At 26.4% G+C, this 26,738-nt stretch overlaps 1 protein-coding gene across 5 annotated transcripts in view; it reads right to left on the bottom strand.

Annotated features, from left to right (window-relative positions):
• Positions 1 to 389: 389 nt before the first annotated feature.
• mid1 (midline 1) overlaps positions 390 to 26,738 on the bottom strand; it is an 85,584-nt gene continuing 59,235 nt past the window's right edge. For all 5 annotated transcript variants that reach the window (XM_051119786.1, XM_051119787.1, XM_051119785.1 and 2 more), the window contains exons 3-10: positions 22,462 to 22,557; positions 20,172 to 20,279; positions 16,754 to 16,902; positions 16,496 to 16,623; positions 11,502 to 11,645; positions 6,300 to 6,461; positions 4,864 to 5,071; positions 390 to 3,207 (exon numbers count right to left, since the gene is read on the bottom strand). In XM_051119786.1, coding sequence (XP_050975743.1) covers positions 2,859 to 3,207; positions 4,864 to 5,071; positions 6,300 to 6,461; positions 11,502 to 11,645; positions 16,496 to 16,623; positions 16,754 to 16,902; positions 20,172 to 20,279; positions 22,462 to 22,557 — 1,344 coding nt within the window. In that variant the 3' untranslated portion in view covers positions 390 to 2,858. The remainder of the gene's footprint in view (positions 3,208 to 4,863; positions 5,072 to 6,299; positions 6,462 to 11,501; positions 11,646 to 16,495; positions 16,624 to 16,753; positions 16,903 to 20,171; positions 20,280 to 22,461; positions 22,558 to 26,738) is intronic.

The following is a 26,738-nucleotide window of genomic DNA, read 5'->3' on the forward strand; positions in this document are numbered from 1 at the left end:
AAAAGTTTACATCCCCCTTTCAGAATCTGCAAAATGTTAATTATTTGACCAAAATAAGAGGGGTCATACAAAATGCATGTTATGTTTTATTTAGTACTGACCTGAATAAGATATTTCAAATAAAAGATGAATACATATAGTCAACAAGAGAAAATAATAGCTGAAGTTATCAAAATGACCCCGTTCAAAAGTTTACATACACTTGATTCTTAATACTGTGTTGTTCGTGAATGATCCACAGTTGTGTTTTTTTGTTTAGTGATAGTTGTTCATGAGTCCCTTGTTTGTCCTGAACAGTTAATCTGCCTGCTGTTCTTCAGAAAAATCCTTCAGGTCCCACAAATTCTGTGGTTTTAAAGCATTTCTGTGTATTTAAATCCTTTCCAACAATGACTGTATGATTTTGAGATCCATCTTTTCACACTGAGAACTTAGGGACTTCTCTATTACAGAAGGTTCAAATGCTCACTGATGCTTCAGAAGGATATACAATACATTAAGAGCTGGGGGTGAAAACTTTTGGAATTTGAAGATCAGGGTAAATTTAACTTATTTTGTCTTCTGGGAAACATGCAAGAAGCTTCTGAAGGGCAGTACAGTAGTAAATGAAAAAAATATGATATTTAGGCAAAATAAGAAAAAATGTACACATCATCATTCTGTTCAAAAGTTTTCACCCCCCGGCTCTTAATGCATGGTTTTCCCTTCTGGAGCATCAGTGAGCGTTTGAACCTTCGGTAATAGTTGCATATGAGTCCCTCAGTTGTCCTCAGTGTGAAAAGATGGATCTCAAAATCATTTAGTCACTGTTGGAAAGGATTCAAATACACAAAAATGCTGAAAAAACAAAGAATTTGTGGGACCTGAGGGATTTTTCTGAAGAACAGCAGGCAGTTTAACTGTTCAGGACAAACAAGGCACTCATGAACAACCATCACTAAACAAAACACACAGCTGTGGATCATTCACAAACAACACAGTATTAAGAATCAAGTGTATGTAAACTTTTGAACAGAGTCATTTTATAATTCAGCTATTATTTTCTCTTGTGGACTATATGTAAACATCTTTTATGTGAAATATCTTCAGGTCAGTGCTAAATAAACAATAACATGCATTTTGTATGATCCCTTTTATTTTGCTAAAATAATTAACATTTTGCACATTCTGCAAGAGGGATGTAAACTTTTGACCTCACCTGTAGGTGAAGAGACGTACAGTATATGATCTGTTAGTGAAACCAGGAATGTTATTCTAGACTTTGTTTTTTACAATTTTGGTCCAGTTCTGCAGGTTATTTAGAGCCTGATGTTCACAAGCGGTCAGGAGAGATGCATCGCTGTTTATTTTCTAGTAAATCTGCAGGAATAGTTTGTCCAAGAATGAAAATTTGCTGAAAATGTGCTCATCCTCAGGCCATCGAAGATTAGGATGAGTTTGTTTCTTCATCAGATTTGGAGAAATGTGTCATTGCATCACTTGCTCATCAATGGATGTGAATGGGTGCCATCAGAATTTAGAGTCTAAACAGCTGATAAAAACATCACAATAATCCACAAGTAATCCACACCACTCCAGTCCATCAGTTAATGTATTGAGAGGACAAAAGCTGCATGTTTGTAAAAAAAAACAAATCCATTATCAAGATGTTTTTTTAACTTAAACCCGCTGGTTTCCAGTCCATAATAACACTTCCTTTAGTGAAAAAGTACATTTTCTGTTGTCTCTCACATCGAAATCCAGCCACATATTTGTTTACAGCTGTTTTTAGCTGTTTTGGCTTGTAAATGGAGCTTGATCTGTGCAGATTTCTCTCCTGATTCAGACCAGATCACTTTTTCATGTTTTTTTTAAGTCTTTATGTTTTCAGTTTTTTAATTTTTATATTTTCAGTTTTCAATTCCCCCCTAAATTTGATTAATTTTCTAATGTGATTTTGTAATTTTTTATTAGCTTAATATTTATTTTTATTTTTTTTTTTTTATTTCCATTGTTAGTTTTGGTAATTTACTTTAAACTTATTTATTTCACTTAATTGGCAAGATAGCATTTTTCATTTTCATATTTTCTGTTTTAATTTTTATATTTTTAGTTTTCAACTCCCCCCTAAATTTGAGTAATTTTCTAATGTGCTTTTGTCATTTTTATTAGCTTAATATTTATCTTAATTTTTTTATTTCCATTTTTAGTTTTGGTAATTTACCTTAACCTATTTATTTCACAAGATAGCATTTTTCATTTTTTTTAGTTTGAATTTAAGGTTAATAATTTTGATTTGATTTTATTAATATTTATATTTTAATTTTATTTTATAGCATTTATTTTTATTCTAGTTTTAATAATTTTAGTGCCTCGAATTACACATTATTATCTCAGTCAACATTCAACATTTTTAATTTTTTTTTAAGTTCTTCATATAATATTTATTTTTTAAAGCTTTATTTTAATTAATGAAAATATTTTTAGGTGACAATAACAGTCATTTTCTAAAGTTAAAATCCCATTCACACTCTCTGTAAAAATTTTACATTATGGATTACAGACTTGTATTTTAGCAATGGTTTGAAGTTAAAAATGTCTTGATGGATTTGTTGTTAATTAATTTGATGTTAATTGATGGAGTGGAGTGGTGTGGATTACTTGTGGATTTTTGTGATGTTTTTATCAGCTGTTTGGACTCTCATTCTGACGGCACCCATTCACATCCATTGGTGAGCACATGATGAAATGCTTCATTTCTCCAAATGTGATAAAGAAACAAACTCATCTACATCCTGGATAGCCCGAGGTTGAGTAAACTCAGCTAATTGTTATTTTTGACTGCACTATTCCTGGCTGCAAGTGTAGTGTAGGTGCGTTCAGTCGTGCGGGTCGCTGATCTCTAAGTGGTCCGGGATGGGGAGCCCCGTGAGGACGGTCAAGCACTTGTTCCACACGCTGAAGACGGGACAGATGGGCTGCGAGAAGGCGATGTCAAAGGTGTACAGGTGCTGCGTTCCAGCCGCGTCGTAAAACGCCAGAGAGCCCGAGTCGTAGTCGAGCAGGACGCCCAGACGCCGCATGTGAGGAGACGGCTCGATGGGGAACTCTTTGCTGTTGTGGCGCACGGCCCACGAGGTGTTGCAGCGGCTCAATACCCATGAGGCAGAGTCCTTGCCGACCCACCCGTGCTTGGGAGCTGATTTGTAGGCGATGCCGATAGCAAACCTAGAAGGAATGAGAGAGAAAACATTCACATTTACAAGTTTGTTTACACACTACCAGTCATAAATGTTAAATAATAGTCTCTTCTGCTCACCAAGGCTGCTTTTATTTAATCAAAAATACAGAAAAAAATGTGAAATATTATTACAATCTATAATAGCTGTTTTCTATGTGAATATCTGTTAAACTGTAATTTATTCCTGTGATCAAAGCTGAATCCAGTCTTCAGTGTCACATGATCATTCTAATATGCTAATTTGTTGCTTACGAAACATTTCAGATTATTATTAGCATTGGAAACAGTATTTTAATGTATTTTAATTTATGATACTTATAGTCAATGATTATTTAGTGTAAAAATATAGTTTAAATTAATTGCAAAATATTTAGATTTACACAAACATAAATACTGTTTTACTCTATTCAGTGTTTTTATTTGGTAATTAAAACAATTTATGAATAAATAAGTTTAAATTGAAGTACTAAACTTACTAAAAGTTAAAATAAAGATAAATTAAATATTATTAAAATAAAATAAAACAAAATATAAATATTAGATGAATATTTTAAAAACTTAAACACTTGAAATGCTGCCTTGAAATAACTGAAATAAATAAAATTAATATTAATAATAAATAAATAATAAAATTAATAATAAATAAAAATTAATTAAATTAAATTATTAAAATAAAATAAAATAAAATAAAATAAAATAAAATAAAATAAAATAAAATAAAATAAAATATTAGATGAACTTAAACTTAAAAAACATAAAAATTTGAAATGTTGTCTTGGCAAATAACTGAAATAAATTTAAAATCGAAGTACTAAAATTACTAAAAGTTAAAATAAAAATAAATGAAATATAATGAAAATAAAATAATAAAATATTTGATAAAAAGCGTACACTTAAAAAATGTAAAAACATTTTTTTTTTACAAAAAAAAAAACAAAACATTTTTGTTAGTGGCAACCAACTGAAATAAATAAGTTAAAAATTGAAGTACTAAATTTACTAAAAATAAAATAAAATAAAATAAAAAAATGTTAGATGAGATCTTAGACTTAAAAACATAAAAGAACTGAAATGCTGTCTTGGCAACTAAAATAAATAGGTTTAAACTGAATACTAAAATTACTAAAAGCAAAACTGAAATATATATATAAAATGATGGAATAAAGTAAAATATAAATATTTAAATAAAAAAAATAAAACATTAGATGAAGTTAAAATTAGAAAATTAGAAGCGTTGCCTTGGTAGTTTACTGAAATAAATGTGTTTAAGTTGAAGTACTAAATTAATAAAACTGAAAAAAAGAAAGAAACATTATTAAATATTAACATATTAATAACTAAACTTACTAAAACTAAAACTACAAATAATTTTAAACCTAAATATAAAAAGCAAAAACTAATAAAAATAACAAAAGCACATTTAAAAAAAATAATAAAAAATTATAGACATAAAAGCTAATTCAAAATAGTAATAAATAAGATATTAATATATACATAATACTAAAATAATGATATATTATGTAATAATTTCATAATAATAAAATAACACTGGCTCTATTCCAATATGTTGTCATGTGACTATGCAAACATTTCTTATGAAATGGTTGTGTTTTAGGAAGATTTGCAAATGTGTGTGTGTTTACCATGTGCTTCCTCCGATCAGAACCTCCCAGTAGTGGCGTCCGCTGTCGATGAAGACGTTCCCCGTCACGCCGTAGTTTCCCGTGCCGCCGAAGCGGTCCTGCGCGTGGCTCTTCATGGACGAGACTTCGTCCCGCTCCACCGTAAGATTGTCATGTGACACTTTCAGCTTCCTGTGAGCCGACTTCGGGTCGAGCTTAAACGGCTGACCTGCCATTCACAAACAATCACACACATCACTTGAACGCATCTGCTGCCAAATACAGAGATTCACAGATCACGACTGCAGAAACTCATCATGTTCATGCAGCAAATCCTACAGCAGTTACTATGAACTCGAAAAAAAAAAAATGATTGAAATAAAGCTAAAATAAAATTAAATAAAAAACAAATTACATGAAAAACTTTAAAAACTTTATTATTTAATATTAGACATTCTGCCATAGCAACTGACTAAAGTGAAGTATGTTTAAGTAATAAAATTAACAAAACTACAACTAAAATAAAAATAAATAAAACTAAATATTAATTTATCGATTCATGCAATCCTAAATAATCTTACTATAAGGTCAAATATACTAAACATAAAGACAAAAACTAAAACTATTAAAATTTATTAAAATAAAGGTCAAATAAAATTAAGCTGAAACTTAAATTAAATTAAATATTAGATGACAAACCTAAAATTAAAATGTTTTTTATATAAAAAATTAAAAATTATAAATACTGAAATAAATAAAGTGCAATATGTTTAAGTTAAAGTATTAAAATTGATAAACGTAAAACTGAAATAAATAAATAAATAAAATTAAAGATCAACTAAACAAAGAAAAAAAATACAAAAAAATTAATTGAATTATTTAATTAAAATAAAGCTGAAATAAAGCCAAAATAAAAGTAGTATAAGCAGCCATATAAATAAATATATAAGTACAAGTATATCATGAAAAACCTGAAAACCTAAAACCTAAAATCAAACTAAAACTGAAAATAAATAAATTCATTCATTCATTCATTCTGTAATTAAAAGATTAAACAAATAAAAAACTACTAAAACTATTAAAAATTAATTGAATTAATTAAATGTGATAAAGCTGAAAAAAAAAATAAATAAATAAATAAATAAAATAAATAATAGGTGAAAAACCTGAACTTAATGAAAAAAATGAAAATTAGAAATTTTTCCATGGCAACTACCTGAAACGCATCTGCTGCATTTCAAGTTTATATGTTTAAATAAATTAAATATAAATATTTAAAAAAAAAACACAATAAAAATGACAAAAGCCCATAACAATATTAAAAAAATTGAAAGCATAAATGAATATAAAATTGAAAACAGAAAAGCTAATTCCTATAAAGCATATAGCTACTTCTAAAATAGCTCTGGCTGTATTCCAGTATATTGTCACTGGCGTGTTATGGTGTGTAATCTCACTGTTGGTCTTGAGTTTAGCCGGCGGGCTGCTGCGGCTCCCGGCCTGATTCATGGCCTTCACGAGGAAGATGTACTTGGTTCCGCTCTGCAGGCCGTGAACGGTGTAGTGATTCTGCTTAATGTTGGGCACGATCATCCAGCTGTCCATCGAGTTACACAGACCTGACAAACAGTAAGAACAGAAAATAAACTGTAATATAATACACTGAAATAAACATTAGTAACATTATAGAAAATCTATAAACGATGCAAATATGCTTTATGAAAGAGTTTTACACAGCTGATAAAAGCACTTTCTTGCGTTGTTTTGCACAGGATTCGTACAGATACTGTAAAATTCCAGGATTTTCACTACTTTCTTGATTTTCAAGGATTCAAACTGAGATTTCACTTATCAAACAATGCTTTTCAGTTTCTAAAAAAGATAAATAAAAATATACTAATAAAACAAAATAGCAAAAATAAAGTGAAGCATGTGCAAAGTATGCAATGATGTCAACTTTAAGAACACAAAGAGAAATAAAGCACATAACATTTCAAATGGACACATAATATAATTAAACCATGGTTTTGCTATACTAAACAGCTTAAATATGGTATTTGTAGTAAAACTGTGGGTATACAAAAACTGCACTTTAGTAAAACCACCGTTAATTTTCTTAAGTGATTTGTATACTTTATTTTTTCTTTGTTTTGTTTTTATAACTATACTGCCTTAATGGTTTGATCCTTTCCACTGTTTCATAGAAATGAAACAGAAAAACGATCTAAATCAAATGATTCGCGATCCGCGCTTCAAAATTTCGATCTGACTCAAATGATTCGCGATCCGCGCTTCAAAATTTCGATCTGACTCAAGTGATTCGCGATCCGCGCTTTAGGTTCCGATTTCATTCAAATGATTCGCGATCCGCGCTTCAATTCCTATTTCATTCAAATGATTCGCGATCCGCGCTTTAGGTTCCGATTTCATTCAAATGATTCGCGATCCGCGTTCCAAGTTCTGATTTCATTCAAATGATTCGCGACCCGCGCTTCAATTCCTATTTCATTCAAATGATTCAAGTTCTGATTTCATTCAAATGATTCGCGATTCAAGTTCTGATTTCATTCAAATGATCCAAAGTTCCGATCTGACTCAAATGATATGCGATTCCTCCAATTCCCATTTCATTCAAATGATTCGCGATCCGCGCTTCAAAGTTCCGATCTGACTCAAATGATTCGCGATCCACACTCCAAAGTTCCGATTTCATTCATATGATTCGCGATCCGCGCTCCAAGTTCTGATTTCATTCAAATGATGATCCGCGATCCTATTTCATTCAAAGTTCCGATCTGACTCAAATGATATGCAAATGATCCGCGCTCCAATTCCCATTTCATTCAAATGATTCGCGATCCGCGCTTCAAAGTTCCGATCTGACTCAAATGATTCGCGATCCACACTCCAAATGAAGTTCCCGATTTCATTCTGACTCAAATGATTCGCGATCCACACTCCAAAGTTCTGATTTCATTCAATGATTGATCCGCGCTCCAAGTTCTGATTTCATTCAAATGATTCGCGATCCTCGCTTCAATTCCTATTTCATTCAAATGATTCGCGATCCGCGCTTTAGGTTCTGATTTCATTCAAATGATTCGCGACCCGCGCTTCAATTCCTATTTCATTCAAATGATTCGCGATCCGCGCTTCAAAGTTCCGATTTCATTCAAATGATTCGCGATCCGCGCTCCAAGTTCTGATTTCATTCAAATGATTCGCGATCCGCGCTTCAAAGTTCCGATTTCATTCAAATGATTCGCGATCCGCGCTTCAAAGTTCCGATTTCATTCAAATGATTCGCGATCCGCGCTTCAAAGTTCCGATCTGACTCAAATGATTCGCGATCCGCGCTCCAATTCCCATTTCATTCAAATGATTCGCGATCCGCGCTTCAAAGTTCCGATCTGACTCAAATGATTCGCGATCCACACTCCAAAGTTCCGATTTCATTCATATGATTCGCGATCCGCGCTCCAAGTTCTGATTTCATTCAAATGATTCGCGATCCGCACTCCAAAGTTCCGATTTCATTCAAATGATTCGCGATTCGCGCTCCAAAGTTGCGATTTCATTCAAATGATTCGCGATCCGCGCTCCAAAGTTGCGATCTGACTCAAATGATTCGCGATCCGCGCTCCAATTCCCATTTCATTCAAATGATTCGCGATCCGCGCTTCAATTTGCGATTTCTTTGGATTCTTGCTTAACCTGAATGATCGAAGTCACGCGTTTGAATCAATCGGAGCGGTTCCAGGGTAAATGACTCACTCAATTGAGTCGGTTCATCTGTTCCTCTTTTCGCCTCTTCAGCCATGTTTACACGACACTGTCGGTACTACTACTGGCTTAGCTCGCTAGTTTTAAGACATTAACTGAAATAAGCGAAAAAAGTATGATGTTTATAAATAAAACATGCATATTTCCATTCCAAAGAAAAATTTCCACAGAAATGTGTTGATACAGACGCTTGTACATTTTAAATACAATTTGTTACATTATTGTTTTTGCAATTAAAAATGTACAAATGTAAAGTCTGCTGGTGAAATCAGGCATTATGACTATATTCAAATATTCCCCAATATACATGTTATGTTATATATACTATGCATATTCAGATTAGCTAAAATCGCCCTCCTAGCCCCCATCAGTTTAACATTTCTGTGGAAAAACTATGAAAACATAACAAAAATGCAAGTCACTAGTTGCTGTAATAATGCGGCAAGTGGTTGATTTTGCATTCAGTCCTGCAGTCGCAAAATCAAATGTTATTGCATTAAAATGCATGACATGTTTCCAGTGTTTTCTGCTGCTTTGGCTCTGCGGTCGTCCTCAGATCTGCCCGACACCAGCGCTGAATTGTGCTTTAAGTACACTGTGACCTGATTGACTCAGAAAGCCGTGTGTGTGTCTGCGGCGGCTCGTCTCTCATCTAGACTCGGTCCTGCGGTATAATCTGCTCTAATCCACACATCTACGCCCATACTGAACTCAAGCGCACGTTTGCAGGGATTTCTGACTGGATTGTGTTTGCTTTCGTGTCGTAATGCCATCCCGGCCCCTGCGGGGCTTTATAAAGTGCTGGGTTCCTAATAAAATCACAGTGAGGGTTCATTCGATTTCACGTTTTTCACATAATGACATTACGTACGGATACGGTCGGCCTGTATTTTACAGACAGTCATCTGGACCGAGTTTATTTACTGACAGTTTATTTACTTGGTTTATTTTAGCCAGGCTGGTGGAGATGCTATAAAGCTGAAATAAAAACTAAAACTACCTAAACTTAAAAAAAAAAAAAGTACTGAAATATGTTTTAAGTTAAAGTACTAAAACTAATTAAACTATAACTGAAATAAGAATAAATAAAAGCTAAAAAATTCATTCATCCATCCAGAATATCCTAAATAGTTTGAGGTCAAAGTCACAAAACATAAAAAAAAAAATTACTAAAACTATTAAAAATTAAATTAAATAATTGAAATAAAATAAAACTAATTGGAAATAAAAATAAAAAATACAATAAAATTAAAATAAGAACGCTGAGATAAAGCTATAATAATAAAATAAATAAATAAAAGTCACTAAACAGAAAATAACCACTAAAACGTATAAAAATAATTGAATTAGTCAATTGAGATATAGCTAAAATAAAATAAAAGAAATAAAATAATAATGCTGTAATTAAAATAATAAAATAAAAACTAAAGTTTCTAAACAAATAAAATACTACTAAAACTTAAAAACGTCAGCTGAATTAACTTAAAGCTAAAAATAAAATAAAGAAGAAATGAAATAAAAATACAACACAAGTTTTATAATTACACTGAAATAAAGTTAAATAATAAAATAAAATAAAATAAAATAAAAACAAAAGTTACAAAACAGAGAAAAAACAACTGAAACTAAAAAAAAATTAAACTATTGAAATAAAGCTGAAATAAAATAGATGTATTTTTTTAATTTCAGCTTTATTTCAATTAATTAATTCAGTTAATTTTTACTATGAGGTCAAAGTCACAAAACATAAAAAAAATTTACAAAAACTATTTAACATTAAGTTAATTAATTGAAATGAAGCTGAAATATATAATAAAATGAATAAACTAATGTTGAAATAAAGCTATAATAATAAAATAAAAAATATAGAAGTCACTGAACAAAAAATAACTACCAAAACGTAAAAGATTGAATTAATTAATTGAGATAAAGCTAAACTAAACTAAAATGAAGAAATACATTAAAATACAATAAAAAAGTAATATAATAATGCTGAAATAAAGTTAAAATAATAAAATAAAAACATAAAATGTACTAAACAAAGAAAACACTACTAAAACTTAAGAACATTAATTAAATTAATTAATTGAAATAAAGCTAAAAAAGAAGAAATAAAATAAAAATACAACAAAAGTAATATAATATCAAAATAAAGTTAAAAATAATAATATAAAATAAAATAAAAACATAAAAATTAAAGCAAAGAAAAAACTACTGAAACAAAAAAAAAATTAAAGGAATTAACTGACATAAAGCTGAAATAAAATTAAATAATTGTATAGTATTTTTTTATTTCCACTTTATTTCAGTTAATTAATTAAGTATTTTTTTTTTTAAAGCTTGATTGGTTTTCTCTTTGTTTAGTGACTTTTATATATTTTTATTTTATTTTATTTTACATTATTATATTAATTGGATTGTATTTTTCCGCTGTAATACAATAATGCTGAAAGAAAGCTAAAATAAAAATAAAATAAAGTGGAAATAAACTAAAAACTACAATAAAATTAATGTTACAATGCTGAAATAACGCTAAAATAAAAATATATAAAAGTCATTAAACAAAACAAAAAAAATACTAAAGCTTTCAAAAAATGAATTTAATTAATTAATTGAAAAAAGCTAAAATAAGAAAGTGGAAATAAAATAAATAAATAAATAATAAAATTTAAATAAAGTTAAATAATAAAATGACGTCACTAAACAGAATTAATTAATTGAAATAAAGCTAAAATAAAATTAAAAATGAAAAGTAATAAGCTAAAATAAAAAATAATATTAGACTTTTTACAAATATTCTAAAATTATGGACAGATACGGTCAGTCTGTGTTTTAAAGACGGGTCATCTGGACAGAGTTTGGGCTCGTTCACTTACTGACGACGTTGGTCTGTCCGGTGGAGATGGTGTACTGGAGCTCATATGAAACCACGCTGAATTCATCCTCCGATGTCCAGTGGACTGAGATGGTGTCGTGAGACGCCGTGCAAAGCTCCTCACGGATATTGGGAGCGTTCGGAGCTGTGACACAAAACAAATGATTTTCAGTCTCAGTCTTTATGCTAGGTTCGGTCATCTAGGAAAGTTCACATAAAGCTAATGCACTGCAAATGTGCAACCGTTGCACATACTTACAGCACCATGTCATGTAGTGGAAATAAACCATTGTCTGTGCCATTAAACTAGCTACAATAGTTGTTTCTTTGAACTCACTTCATGAGCGAGGAATGATATCAAAACTGTTGCAACAAAGAGTTTAACACAAAAAAAACAGAACATTTACCACAGAAGATGATATTTTGTTAATGTTTCTGAAACTTCTGTTTATACGGCAGTACTGAGAACCCAAAACATACTTGTTTTGCATTATGAATGGCTTTTATTCTATTATATAAACTCAGGAATACAATCAAACAAAACCCCTTAGAAGAAAAAAATAAATGCATGAATAAATTCAGGGTTATTACAGATAACTAAATCTAAAACTGTAACTAAAATGAAAACCATTAAAAAATCGTTTCTTGAAATAAAATTAACATCAATAAACAATGCATTATTTGAATATTTCTCATTTAAATTAGGTTTAACTTGTTAACTACCTAAAATGACAAAAAAAAAAAAAAAAACAATAAAATTGCTGTAAAATTTCAGTGTTTTTATTGATATTTTTTGTTATATAAAATTTAGATTTTATTAATATTTTGGTTCATCTTTTTGTTTTTATATTTTCAGTATATAAAAAAAAAAAAAAATCAAAATAATAAAATAACACTGAATTTAGCATTATTTATTTCTATGTAATATTTTATTATTATTTTATTTAGTATATAAGATACTTAACACTGCACAAAAAAAGAAAAGAAAGAATATGAAAAATTACATATATATATATATAAACATTCTTCCAAGTAAAATAAATAAATAAATATATATATATTCAGTGTTTTTATTGTTTTTTATGTTTTATAAAAACAAAAAAAATGAATCATAATATTAATACAAATGAACAATAAATTTAGTATTATTTATTTGTATATATTTTTTAGTATTGTTTTATTACTTCGTATATATTTAAGATACATAATCCTGCACATAATCCATTTTTTTTCAGTTTTTTTATTAATACTTTGTTATATACGATTTAGTTTTTATTAATATTTTGATTCATTTTTTTATTTTTATATTTTCTTTATAAAAACAAAAAATATAAAAACAAAAAATGAATCAAAATATTAATAAAAATGAACAATGAATTAAGTATTATTTATTTTTATATATATTTTAGTGTTACTTTATTATTTAGTATATATTTAAAATACATAATCCTACACAAAAAAGAAAAAATAAATTATTTTTTGTGTTCTTATGAATATTTTGTTATATAATATTTAGTTTTTATTAATATTTTGATTCTTTTTGTTTTTATATTTTCTGTACGAAAACAAAAAATATAAAAACAAAAAATGAATCAAAATATGAATAAAAAGTATTAAGGATTATTTATTTGTATATATTTTTTTAGTATTATTTTATTAATTCGTATATATTTAAGATACATAGTCCTGCACATAATCCATTTTTTCAGTTTTTTTAAAATTAATATTTTGTTATATAATATTTCGTTTTTATTAACATTTTGATTCTTTTTTATATTTTCTGTATAAAAACAAAAAATATAAAAACAAAAAATCAAAATATTCATAAAAATGAACAATGAAGCATTATTTATTTTTATATATTTTTGGTATTATTTTATTATTTAGTGTATATTTAAGATACATAATCCTGCACATAATCAATTTTTTCAGTTTTTATTAATATTTTGTTATATAATATTTAGTTTTTATTAATATTTTGATTCTTTTTTATATTTTCTGTATAAAAACAAAAAAAATATATAAAAACAAAAAACGAATCAAAATATTAATAAAAATGAACAATGAAGTATTTATTTTTATATATTTTTTGGTATTATTTTATTTTTAGTATATATTTAAGATACACAATCCTGCACATAATCCATTTTTTCAGTGTTTTATTAATATTTTGTTATATAATATTTCATTTTTATTAATATTTTGATTATTTTTTTGTTTTTATAGTTATCTGTATCTGTAAAACACAAAAATATAAAAACAGAAAATGAATAAAAATATTAATAACTTTTAAAAATGTTACTCTAAATTTAGTATTATTTATATTATTAAAGTTTAGAAAAACTATGCAAAACAACTCAATTATAAACAGGTAAAATCAATATATATTAAATACATATTTTGTGTTTGAATATAATACACTGAATATATATTGTAAATATTCAGTGCATTGCTGTTTACTCATAAAACGTAGCTGACTATGAATCCTTTATGTTCTTGTTTTTGCATAAAATGTTTGGTGCCTTAAAGAGCAAACACATGGCAAAAATGTGGATGACGTTACTATTATTAGCATGAAGAGATTTTGCGCAGCAACAGTGAGCAGTTGGCAGAGAAAAAAAGACGATCTGATCCACACTGTGTTTGATGACTCCCTCAAGCCGACCGTCTGCCGTGACTCACAATGAAGGACCTCGCAGAGATAAAAAAAAAACCCCAGAAAAACATATTTGCTTCACCCACAGCTCCGACTTCAATCCCTGCTGCTCCTGTGAGAAGCACTGAAATACTGAAACCTACTTCAGCTGCTTCACTCCTGACTCTCTGACGAGTAGACTGGCCTCAATACTGGATTCTGACAACGTCGACACTCCCTTTGCATGATTTTTGGCACAGATGAACTCCATGTAGAGTTATATAAATGTGACTTCATGAAGTTTGGGTTTTTGCAATCATTACAGAGTAACAGTGTTAGTGAAAGAAATAGACATCTGGCTGTATCTGAAAATGCTTTGACCTATTTAAAAGAAACTCTAATGCCTTATTCCGAGGGTATTTGAGGTTTTTAATAATAGCGCCACCTGATGGTTAAAAAATGCATTGATTTGCATTGAAAACGTCCCCACAGCTTCACTTTCATTACATTTTTGTCTTAATTTCGTAGGACAAATGATTATACATTTACTAAATCAACGGTTTGGAATAATTATATATATATATTTGTCTCTTCTGATCACCAAAGCTGCATTTATTTGATTAAAAACACAGTAAATACAGTAAAAATGTGAAAAATTATTACTATTTAAAATAGCTGTTTTCCATGTGAAAATCTTGTAAACTGTAATTTATTTCTGTGACGTAAAGCTGAATTTTCAGCATCATTACTCGTCCTCAGTGTCACATGATCTGTCAGAAATCATTCTGATATGCTGATTTGCTGCTTAAGAAACATTTCTAATTATTATTAGTGTTAAAAACATTAATCGAATGAATTACTTGAAATAAAGCTGAAATAAAAATACAACAAAAGTAATATAATAATGCTGAAATACAATTTAAATAATAAAATAAATCAAAAGTTACTAAACAAAACAAACTGAAATGAGCTAAAATAATTTTATTGTATTTTTTTATTTCTTCATAAATTTTATTTCAGCTTTTTTAAATAACTAAAACCACTAAAAATAAAATATAAACTACTAAAAATGAATAAAACGTTCAAGTAAAATTAAAACGTAAAAAAAAGAAAATATAAAAATAATACTCATAATTATATATACATATACACTTTTTTCAGTGTTTTTATTAATATTTTGCCAGATAATATTTAGTTTTTATTTTTAAAAAATGTATGATTTTTTTAATTATAAAAAATATAATAACAAAAAAAGAATCAAAATATTATTAAATATTAATACTGCATTTTGTCTCATTTATTTTTATATAATATTTTCTGTATTATTTTATTATTTAGCATATATTTATTTAAAGATACCTAAAAAAGAGAAAAGAAAAAATAAAGCAGAAATAAAATTTCAAATGCAATAAAAGTAATATAATAATGCTGAAATAAAGTTAAAATAAAATAAAATATAAACAGAAACAATAAAACAACAAAGTCACTAAACAAAGAAAAAAAACTACTAACTAAAAAATTAATTGAATTAATTACTTCAAATAAAGCAAAAATAAAATAAAAAGTAGTATAATAGGCAGAAAGAAAATATTTCACAAATATTACGAAATTATTCACAGATACGGCCAGCCTGTGTTTCAAAGACCATATATATATATATAATATTAGATTAGCCATATTAATAAACATTAACACTGAATATATATATATACACACTAATAATAATGTATAAATAGATAAAAAAAATGAATACATAAATCTAAAACTGAAACTAAAATTAAAACCATACAAAAATTGTTTCTTGAAATAAAATCGATGTCAACTGAAATAAAATTATATATACATATATATTTAAATTAAATTGTGTATACACACACACACACACACACACACATATTAAATTAAATTAAAAATATTCTTTCATATATATATATATATAAAACAGACAAAATATTATATGAAAACAGTTGTGCTGACTAATATTTTTGTGGAAACCCCAACCTTTTGAATGGTAATATATCACAGTTTCCTCAAAATATTGTGCAGCACAACTGTTTTAAACACTGATAATAATCAGAAATGTTTCTTAAGCAGCAAATCAGCATGTTAGAATGATTTCTGAAGGTCATGTGACACTGAAGACTGGAGTAATGATGCTGAAAATTCAGCTTTGCATCATAGAAATAAATTACATTTTAACAGATATTCACATAGAAAACTGCTATTTTAAATTGTAATAATATTTCAAAATTTGTACTGCACTTTTGATGGAATTAACTCAGCCCTGGTGAGCAGAAGAGACATTTAAAAGCATGTCTGAAATAGTTCTGTGTAAGCTTGAACAGAAGCGGTGCACTGACCCGTGAGATAATCCAGACCCTCCAGCATCTTCTTCTCTCTGGAAAAGTCCAGCGCGAACGCATCGAACGTGTCGTTCAGGTTGATCTCTGGGATCAGGACCTGTGAGGTCGCCGTCGCCATCGACACTCTGTGATTATATTTTAAACATGACAAACTAATCAGGGGTCAATTTGATGCATAAACTCACTTATTTCTCATCTTTTGCACTAGTTGTTGTCACAGACAGTTCGGCTGTGATTCACGTGACGTTCCCTCACCGCTCGGAGATGCTCTTCGCCGTCTGCAGGAATCGCGCGTGATCCGTCTCTTTCAGAGCCTGATCGGCCTGTACGATGAGCGAGGACGATCTCTCCACGAACTGCTTACAGTTAGCTATCTGCTGAGCTAGCTTTCTCAAACGAACCACCTGGACACAGACAAACACACCAGATGTGATGAACCAACATTAATAGTTTGTTGTGATGAATGGTCCTTTTCTTGTTACCACAAAATTACAATGTAAAAAGGCAAACGATATTCCGGTTTGTCATCAGATTAAAAATGCAGTTTCTGCAGGTTTGATGAAGGTAAATTCAGGACTTCTTTAAGACTTTTTTAAGACCACATAAAGAAAATTTAAGAAATAAACTGAAGTGAAAAAAATGTGTATACGGGCTCTAAATGTAAAAGACTTTACAAGACCAGTCAATCTCTTTTTATTTTCAAAAAATTTTACCAAAAAAAAAACACACACAAAAAAACGAAAACTTAAAAAAACTTAAACTTAAACTTAAAAACTTTATAAAAAAAAAAAAAAAAAAAAAAAAAAAAGCTAAATTACGGAAACACAACAAAATTATTACAATTTAAACTAGAATTAAAATGAAAACTGAAAATGTAAAATATAAAATAAATACACTGAAATAAAACAAAATACTAGAAAAAACATTGCATTTTTACATTTTTTAAAATTTTTATTTCAGTTACATTTCTCATTTCTGTTTAGTTGAAGTACTAAAATAACTAAAACTAAAAACGAAAACTTAAAACTATATAGACATCATAAAAAATATAATTACGGAAGCACAAAATTACTACAATTTAAACTAGAATTAAAATGAAAACATATTAAAATTTAAAATAAATTCTAAAACTATATGAAAAAAGAATAACTTAAAATAAGAACTGAATTACCTGAAATAAAAGAAGATACTAATAAAAAGAAAAAAAAAAAAAGTAAAATTACAGATACACAACAAAATTACTAAAATGTTATAATTTAGTTTTATAAAGTGTATAATTTATAAAACTATAATTAAAATGAATACTGAAAATATAAAATAAATTCTAAAACTACATAAAGAATTACTTGAAATAAGATGAACTGAATTATCTGAAATAAAAGAAAATACTAGAAAAAGTTACATTTTCACGTTTTTTTAAATGTTATTTCAGCTACATTTCTCATTTCTGTTTAGTCGAAGTACTAAAATAACTAAATATAAAAATGAAAACTTAAAACCTATATACACATAATAAAAAAACTGAACTGAATTACCTGAAATAAAAGAAAATACTAGAAAAAAAAAAAAATATATATATATATATTTTTTTTTTCAAATTTTATTTCACTTGTATTTCTCATTTCTGTTTAAAGTACTAAAATAACTAAAAATGAAAACTTAAAAACTATATAGACATAATAAAATTAAAAAAATAGTAAAATTACAGAAACACAACAAAATGACTACAATTTAAACTAGAATTAAAATGAAACTGAAAATACAAAATAAACTCTAAAACTATATAAAAAGAATTACTTGAAATAAGATGAACTGAATTAACTGTAATAAAATAAAATATTATAAAACTGAATAAACTGAAATAAAACAAAATGATTTTTGAAAAAAATACAATTGTTACATTTTTACATTTTTTTTTTAAATTTCAGCTAGTTGCCAATGCAACATTTCTCATTTCTGTTTAGTTGAAGTACTAAAATGCCAAAAACTAAAAATGAAAACTAAAAAATTATATAGACTTAGTAATAACAAAAAAGTACAATTATGGAAACACAACAAAATTACTAAAATGTAAACTGAAAATATAAAATAAACCCAAACTATATAAAAAAAGAATTATGTGAAATAAGATTAACTGAAATAAAATAAAATACTACAAAAAAGTAAAATTTTTACATTTCTTAAAATTCAGCTACATTTCTCATTTCTGTTTAGTTAAAGTACTAAAATAACTAAAAATAAATGAAAACTTAAAACTATATAGACATAATAAAAAATTAAATTACAGAAACACAACAAAATGACTACAATTTAAACTAGAATTAAAATGAAACTGAAAATATAAAATAAACTCTAAAACTATATGAAAAAATAATTACTTGAAATAAGATGAACTGAATTAAACAAAATAAAATAAAATACTAGAAAACTGAAATAAAACAAAATACTAAAAAAAAATGTACAATTTTTTACATTTTTTTTATTTTATTTCAGATAGTTGCTAATGCAACATTTGTCATTTTTGTTTAAAGTACTAAAATACCGAAAACTAAAAACGAAAACTTAAAAACGATATAGACGATTAAAAAAAACAAAAAAACAAAACAAAAAAAAACTAACATTATGGAAACACAACAAAATCACTAAAATGTAAACTAGAATTAAAATGAAATCTGAAAATATAAAATAAACTCTAAAACTATATGAAAAAAAATCCTAGAAAACTGAAATAAAACAATATATACTACAAAAAAAACATACAATTTTTACATTTTTTAAAATGTTATTTCAGCTAGTTTCCAGTGCAACATTTCTCATTTTTGTTTAGTTGAAGTACTAAAATACCAAAAACTAAAAAAAAAAATGTAATTATGGAAACACAACAAAATTACTAAAATGTAAACTATAACTAAAATGAAATCCGAAAATATAAAATAAACTCTAAAACTATGTATTAAAAATAATAACTTGGAATAACATAAAATAAAATACTAGGAAAAAGTTACATTTTTACATTTTTAAACATTTTATTTCAGCTACATTTCTCATTTGTGTTTAGAAGTACTAAAATAGCTAAACTAAAGCCTAAAAACGACATAAACATCATTAAAAACACTAATAAGAATTAATTACAACTAAAAATAAAACTATAAAAACATTTTCAAATAGCTCTGCTCCAAACTTTTAGAAAATATGGAAATAAATGTGACTGTACCTTCTGATAACACTGCAAAAAATGAATTTCTTCCTCAGTATTCTTGTCTTATTTTACAGTAAATGTATATTTTCTTAAACAGGTATGAAGACATAAAGTCGTGTTTTCTGTGAAATTGATCAAAATGAAGTGAGTTTATGATTAAAACAGGAGCAAATCTCTGCCATTGGTCTGAGAATCGAATCCTCTGGCTGTGCTAATACATAATTGACCTTTGACATTGACCTGCAGTAAGGAAGGAAACAGAGTTTCCTCTGAGGGAAAATCTCAAAGCCTTTCACTTCTTTCCCACTTAAGATCAACTCAGCATTAAAGTCAACCTGAAACCGCCATGCATTTGATTTTTCAGGATTCACAGATGAATAGAACAGCATTTATTTGAAACAGAAATCTTTCGTAACATCATACATGTCTTTGCTGTCACTTTTAATCAATTTAATGCATCCTTTGCTCAATTACCTTTCCTTCTTTGATCTTCGTGCCGATGATTTGTCTTCTCTGCTGTACGATGTTTATGAGCGTGTCGCACTCCTCTGCCAGTTTGCTCTCCTGATGAGCCGCATTGTGCTGAAACAAATCAAAATACACAATAAAAATGTCAAGAAATACAAAACACAAAGGAAATAAATCATTTGGAGGCCAGTTGCATAAAGTTGCATGTCTAAACTGTGGTAAAATCACAGAACATGTGGTTTTATAAAACCAAAACATAAGTGATACAATCAAATAAATCTATATTTTATTTAAAAAGTCATACTATTTAATTGCATTCAAATTTTGAATTAATTTTTTAATAGAATTAAAATAATATTTTTTCACCTAGTTGCAAAGGAAACAATTTTTTTTAAAGTACTAATATATATATATATATATATATATATATATATATAGACATAATAAATGAATAAACAAAAAAAAAAAAAGAAAGAAATAAGAAATAAAGCTTTTCAACCTAGTTGAAAAAAAAAAAAAAATCACAGTTTGTGGTTTTATAAAACAAAAACAGCAGTGATATAATAAAATAGATAAGTATTTTATAAAAAAAAACTATTTAATCAAGATAATCATCAGAATTGCTGTATTATATAAATAAAATCAAAATAATGCAAATAAAATAAAATAAAATACATCCCAATGGTCCTAAAATAGGCTTAAATTCTTCAAAATACAGCTTAACTAAATTGTATTTTAGCTATTTGCCAAGGGAAAAAACTTAAAACTTATATAGACATCATATAGAAAAAAACAAAACAAAAACTAATACTATTATGCCAACAACATTACTAAAACATTAACTAAAATGAAAACTGAAAATATAAAAATAAAACCTATAAAAACCTATAACCTATATAATAAAACCTATAAAAAATATATTTAATAACACACACACACGTATGTATATATATAAAAAAATAATTCAAAATAAATATAGCTAAAATAAAGTATGTATGTATATATATATATATATATATATATATAACATACTTTATTTTAGCTATATTTATTTTGAATTATTTTGAATTATTGAATTATTTTGTTAAACATTTTTTTACATTTTTGTTTAGTTGAAGCTCTAAAATAACTCAAAAAATATATAGACATCACTAAAAAAATAGAATAAAATAAATAATATTTACAAAAAAGTAAATTACTACTATGCTAACAACATTAATAAAACATTAAAATGAAAACTAAAAATATAAAAATAAAACCTATAAAAAAACTATAACCTATATAATAAAATCTATAATATATATATATATGTGTGTGTGTGTGTGTGTGTGTTATAAAATTGTATATATAACACACTTCATTTTATATAAATGGTTTTAATTTCTGTTTAGTTGAAGTTCTAAAAGAACTTAACAAATATATAGACATCACTAAAAAAATAAAATAATAATAATAATAAGACAAAAAAGTAAATTACTAAAACTTAACTATAATTATAAATACTAAAATCTAAAATTAAAACTATAAACACATTTTCATGACTTGAAATAAGATAAACATTAACTGAAATAAAAAATAAATGTGAAAAATGTACTTTATTTTAGCTAGCTCCCAAGCCAACATTGCACATTTTTCAATTAAATGAAGTAACAACTAAAATTTAACAAATAAATTACAAAAACAAAAATTACAAAAATTAGTTTAACTTTAAAAATAAATAAATTAATTAATAAATTAATAAATAAATGTAATGTTTTATAGAATTTATAGAAGTTTTCAAAGGCAACACTTCTCATTTTTTTAAGTACTAAAATAGCAAAACTATACAGATATAATATATATATATATATATATATATATATGATAGAAATATAATACAAATATATATATATATATAATATAATATAAAATAATATATAATATATTAAATATTATTATTTTATATATACATAATATATAAAATAATAATAAACTTACAAAAACAGTCAAATTACAATGAAAAATTAAAATGAAAACTGAAACAATTAAAAATGTAATTACTTGAAACAAGATACACATTAACTAAAAACATTATTTAAAATAAGATAAACATTAACTGAAATAAAATAAAATAAATTCAAATTTTTATAGAATTAAAATGTATTTTTTTCACATACTAAAATAACTAATGAAAGTTTGATCGGACTACTAAAACATTTGCAGTCTGTGATAAATAAGTAAAACAAACATTAAAGTGAATATAATGAACTCATTTAAGTGGATAAAGAGCTGTAATAATCCTGTAATAAACCTGTACCTCCACATGTTGACACGTCTGGATGAGTTTGGCCATCAGGTTCTCCAGCTCGCTGTTCCTCTTGATCAGATTGCTGAGGTTGGAGTCCAACATTTGCTGTGGAAAAACAACAACAACAGAAGAAAGGCTCTTTAAAATGTCACTTCAATCATTTCAGCACAATTTAACTCATTGAGCACAACAGCACAACCAAATCATCTACCAAATTTCCTACATCCATTATTGAGTTGAAGCCGGTGGTTTGCGCTCGTGCGTCTGAAGCGGGACTCACGCACTGATGCTCCGATCTGTTGTTCAGCACGTCAAACGTCGTGTGTCCGCGAGAGCCCGCGGGCCTGAGCGCTAACGCTCGTCATGGGGGAGGGAATAAAGCGTCTGCCGCGGATTTGGTATTAAAAAAAAAGTAGATCAAGTCTGTTTGATGAGCTACAGCCTCATTTCAGCTTGTGTGCAGTTGAGTCCAAACGTCTGAGATCACGATTGAAAACGCTTTTATTTTGCATTTTGCAAGTTTAATACAAAATGTTACAGTCATAATGATATTATCAGATGATATTATGAGTGAAAATGAGCATGAATTGTTATCTAAATCAAAAACTATAAAAAAAATACTTAAATTAGATAAAAATTGACCGAAATAAAACATTTCAGCTAGCTGTTAGAGCAACATTTTTTTTTTTATTTGTTTAGCTGAAGTACTAAAATAATTAAAACTTCAAAAAATATAGACAATAAAAAACGAATAACCAAAAAATAAATAAATACACAAATTATGTAAAATACGTAAAATATGTCAAATACATAAAATACAAAAATACATCAAAATAAAAAATAAAAACTTCAAAGTAAAATTAAAAATATAAAAATAAACAAATGTTATTACTTAAAATAAGATAAACATTAATAGAAATAAAATAAATTCAAATTTTTATATAATTAAAATATATCTATTTTTAAATTTTAACCAATTAATTTAATTTATTTTTTTTTCACCTAGTTGCAACATTTGTAATTTTTAAAGTACTAAAATATCAAAACTAAAAAAAAATATATAAACAGAAAACAATATATAAAAAAAAAAATTACGAAACATCAAAATAATAAAAAAACACTGAAAAAAGATTAAAAGTATAAAAAATGTTTCATTTGTTTAGCTGAAGTAGTAAAATAACTAAAACTTAAATATAAAGAAAATATAGTTTTAAAAAAATTGAATAACCTAAAAAAAACTATTTACAAAATACATGAAAATGAAAAAAAAAAAACTTTAAATTTAAAAATACAGTCTAATACAAAAACTATATATATATAAAAAAACATTTTCATTTCATTTTAATAGAATTAAAATGTTTTTTCACCTAGTCACTAAGGCAACATTTGTCATTTTTCAAGTACTAAAATAACAAAAACTAAAAAAAAAAGATATAAAAAACTAATAAAGTGAAAAATAAAAAAAAATCAAAATAAAATTAAATAAAAAAATCTAAAAATAAAATCTAATACAAAAACTATCAAAAAAAGTTTCATTACTTTAAATAAGATAAACATTAACTGAAAAAATCAAAAAAATCAAATAAAAAAATAAGTTTTATATAAATAAAATATATATAAGTTGCAAACGCAACATTTCTCAATTTTATTACAATACTAAAATAACAAAAACTAAAACTTAAACTCTACCGACATAATTTAAAAAAAACTAATACTAAAACTTTAAAATTAAGATGAAAAATGCAAATATAAAATTAAAAAACAGAAAAAAACTGAAAAATAAAAAATGTAAGTACTTGAAATAAAATACACACACAAAATACAAATATAAATACAAAACACTAATTTTTTCCATATAGTTTCCAAGACACAATGAAAAATAAATCAATCAAAATTACTAAAACTTGAAAAAAAAAAAAAAAAAAAAAAAAAATAATAATAATAATAATAATAATTTAATAATAATTTATATATATATATATATACACAATTTAAAATTTAAATTGAAATGAAAACTAATAATATACAAATAAAATATAATTTTATATATATATAAAAAATAGAAACTGTGCTTTTTTTTTTTTTTTTTGCTAGCATTTGGCATTTTTATTTAGTTTAAGTTCTAAAACTAAATAAATTAAAACTAAAACATAACAAAAACTATACAGACAAAAAAAGATGAACACAACAAAATTACTTCCAACTTTAAATGTAATATAAAAAATCTATAATTGTATATAAATGCTAAAAGAAAAAACTATAATGTATTTAAATGACGCTAAAAAGCCGCACTGGAGTAACACTATCACAATCTGACGGTCATGTTTTTAGTTTTAGATCACGCTAGAGCAGAAAATCTGACCGTCTGTACAAACAAGTTCAAATGCTCACAACATGACACTAATTTGCTAAATTGTTTCGTGACCTAGAAACAGTGCAGAATATTTAACATTTCTTCATTTTCCTTAAAGATATATTTAACACAAATATCAGCTGATTCAACAGTAAACGAAGCAGCAAATGCATGTAAAACATGACATTTGAGTCTCTTGAGTTTCATCTGTAAGGTTAGGAAATGAGGTCAGTGAGTTCAAACGACGACAAGAGACCAAAGAGAGCATGTGTAATGTGCACAACGCTAAAAATAGACGATCACAGAGATGGAAATCGTATTCTCTGCCGGAGCTCCGATTTGTGACATTTTGAGGCAGATTATACGTCTCTGTTTATCTTTGGCGTTTTAACCTTAATAGCAAATAAAAAACAATCCTGCTTCATTTTTGCTGCAATTGAAAACACAGCAGATTACACACAAGGTTACTGTAGAACAGTGATGAATATTGCAGCAATAATGCAAAAATTAAAACAAGAGCTAAATTATGGATTTGACATAATCAGGCCTTTTTGTCCTGCATTTTTGTGCTTGCTTGGAAGTATGCATGCACAATTAATCATAAGCGGTGAATCACACAATGCAGGATTCTGCTCTCTGAAAAACAACAAGATGATTCTAATTTAACCTAAATTTTGAAGAACGAGCAGGTCAAAGTGTTTGCATCAATATTAAAGCAATAGTTCACTCAAAAATGAAAATGAGCTCATCCTCAGATCACCCCAGATTAGGAGGAGTTTGTTTCTTAATCAGATTTGGACAAATGTGCCATTCCATCACTTGCTCACCAGTGGATGTGAATGGGTGCCGTCAGAATGAGAGTCCAAACAGCTGATAAAAACATCACAATAATACACAAGTAATCCACACCACTCCACTACAACAGTTAACATCTTGAGAAGACAAAAGCTGAAACAAATCCATCATTAAGACGCTTTTAAGTTCAAACTGTTGCTTTTAGCTAAAGTACAAGACCTTAATCCATAATATACATTTTTTTATGGATTTTAAATTCAAGAAATGGCTGGTATTGTTACCTAAAATCATTTTCATTAATTAAAATAACACTTTAAATTTAAATTTTAAATAAAATACAGCTTAAATAAAAATAAAATATTTTAAAATAAAATAAAATAAAATAAAATAAAAGTAGAAATGCTGACTGAAATAAGTATGTTTAATTTGAAGGAATAAAATGACTAAAACTAAAATTGCAATAAAAATAAATTAAATATGATGAAAAAATACAAATATTAATAAAATAAAAAATAAATAAACTTGAATTTTTTTTTTTTCAAACTAAAAAAAAAAAAAAAAAAAATTAAAAATGCTGCCTTGCCAACTAACTGAAATAAATAATTTTAGGTTAAAATAAATTATTAAAACTAAAAAAACAAAATAGAAATATTAAGTTAATAAAAATGAAATGAAAAATACTACAATACAAAAAAAAATACTAAAATATAAAAATGAAAATTGAAAATATATAAACAAAGGGTAATTTAAAAAAGTATTAACCCATAATAACTCTTCCTTCAGTGAAAATGTGGTTTTTATATTTTCAGTTCTTGTTTTTTCAATTTTGGTAATTTTCTAATAGAAAAAAATAAATATAAATATTAATAAAATAAAAAAAAAGTTTAATTTATACATTTTTAGTTCTTGTTTTTTCTATGCTTTTGTATTTTTTTATATTTCTTAATAATATTAATATTTTTATGATATCATCTAATGATTAATATTAATATTAATATTTAATATTTCTTTTACATTTCTTTATATTTATTTTTATTTCCATTTTGGTTTCAGTAATTTATTTATCTTCAACTTAAACTGCTGTTCAAAAGTTTGGGATCAGTCTCATTTTTTAATGTTTTTTTTAAAGAAGTTTCTT

This window comes from Labeo rohita, chromosome 9, assembly GCF_022985175.1.
Source record: "Labeo rohita strain BAU-BD-2019 chromosome 9, IGBB_LRoh.1.0, whole genome shotgun sequence".
NCBI classification, from domain to species: domain Eukaryota; kingdom Metazoa; phylum Chordata; class Actinopteri; order Cypriniformes; family Cyprinidae; genus Labeo; species Labeo rohita.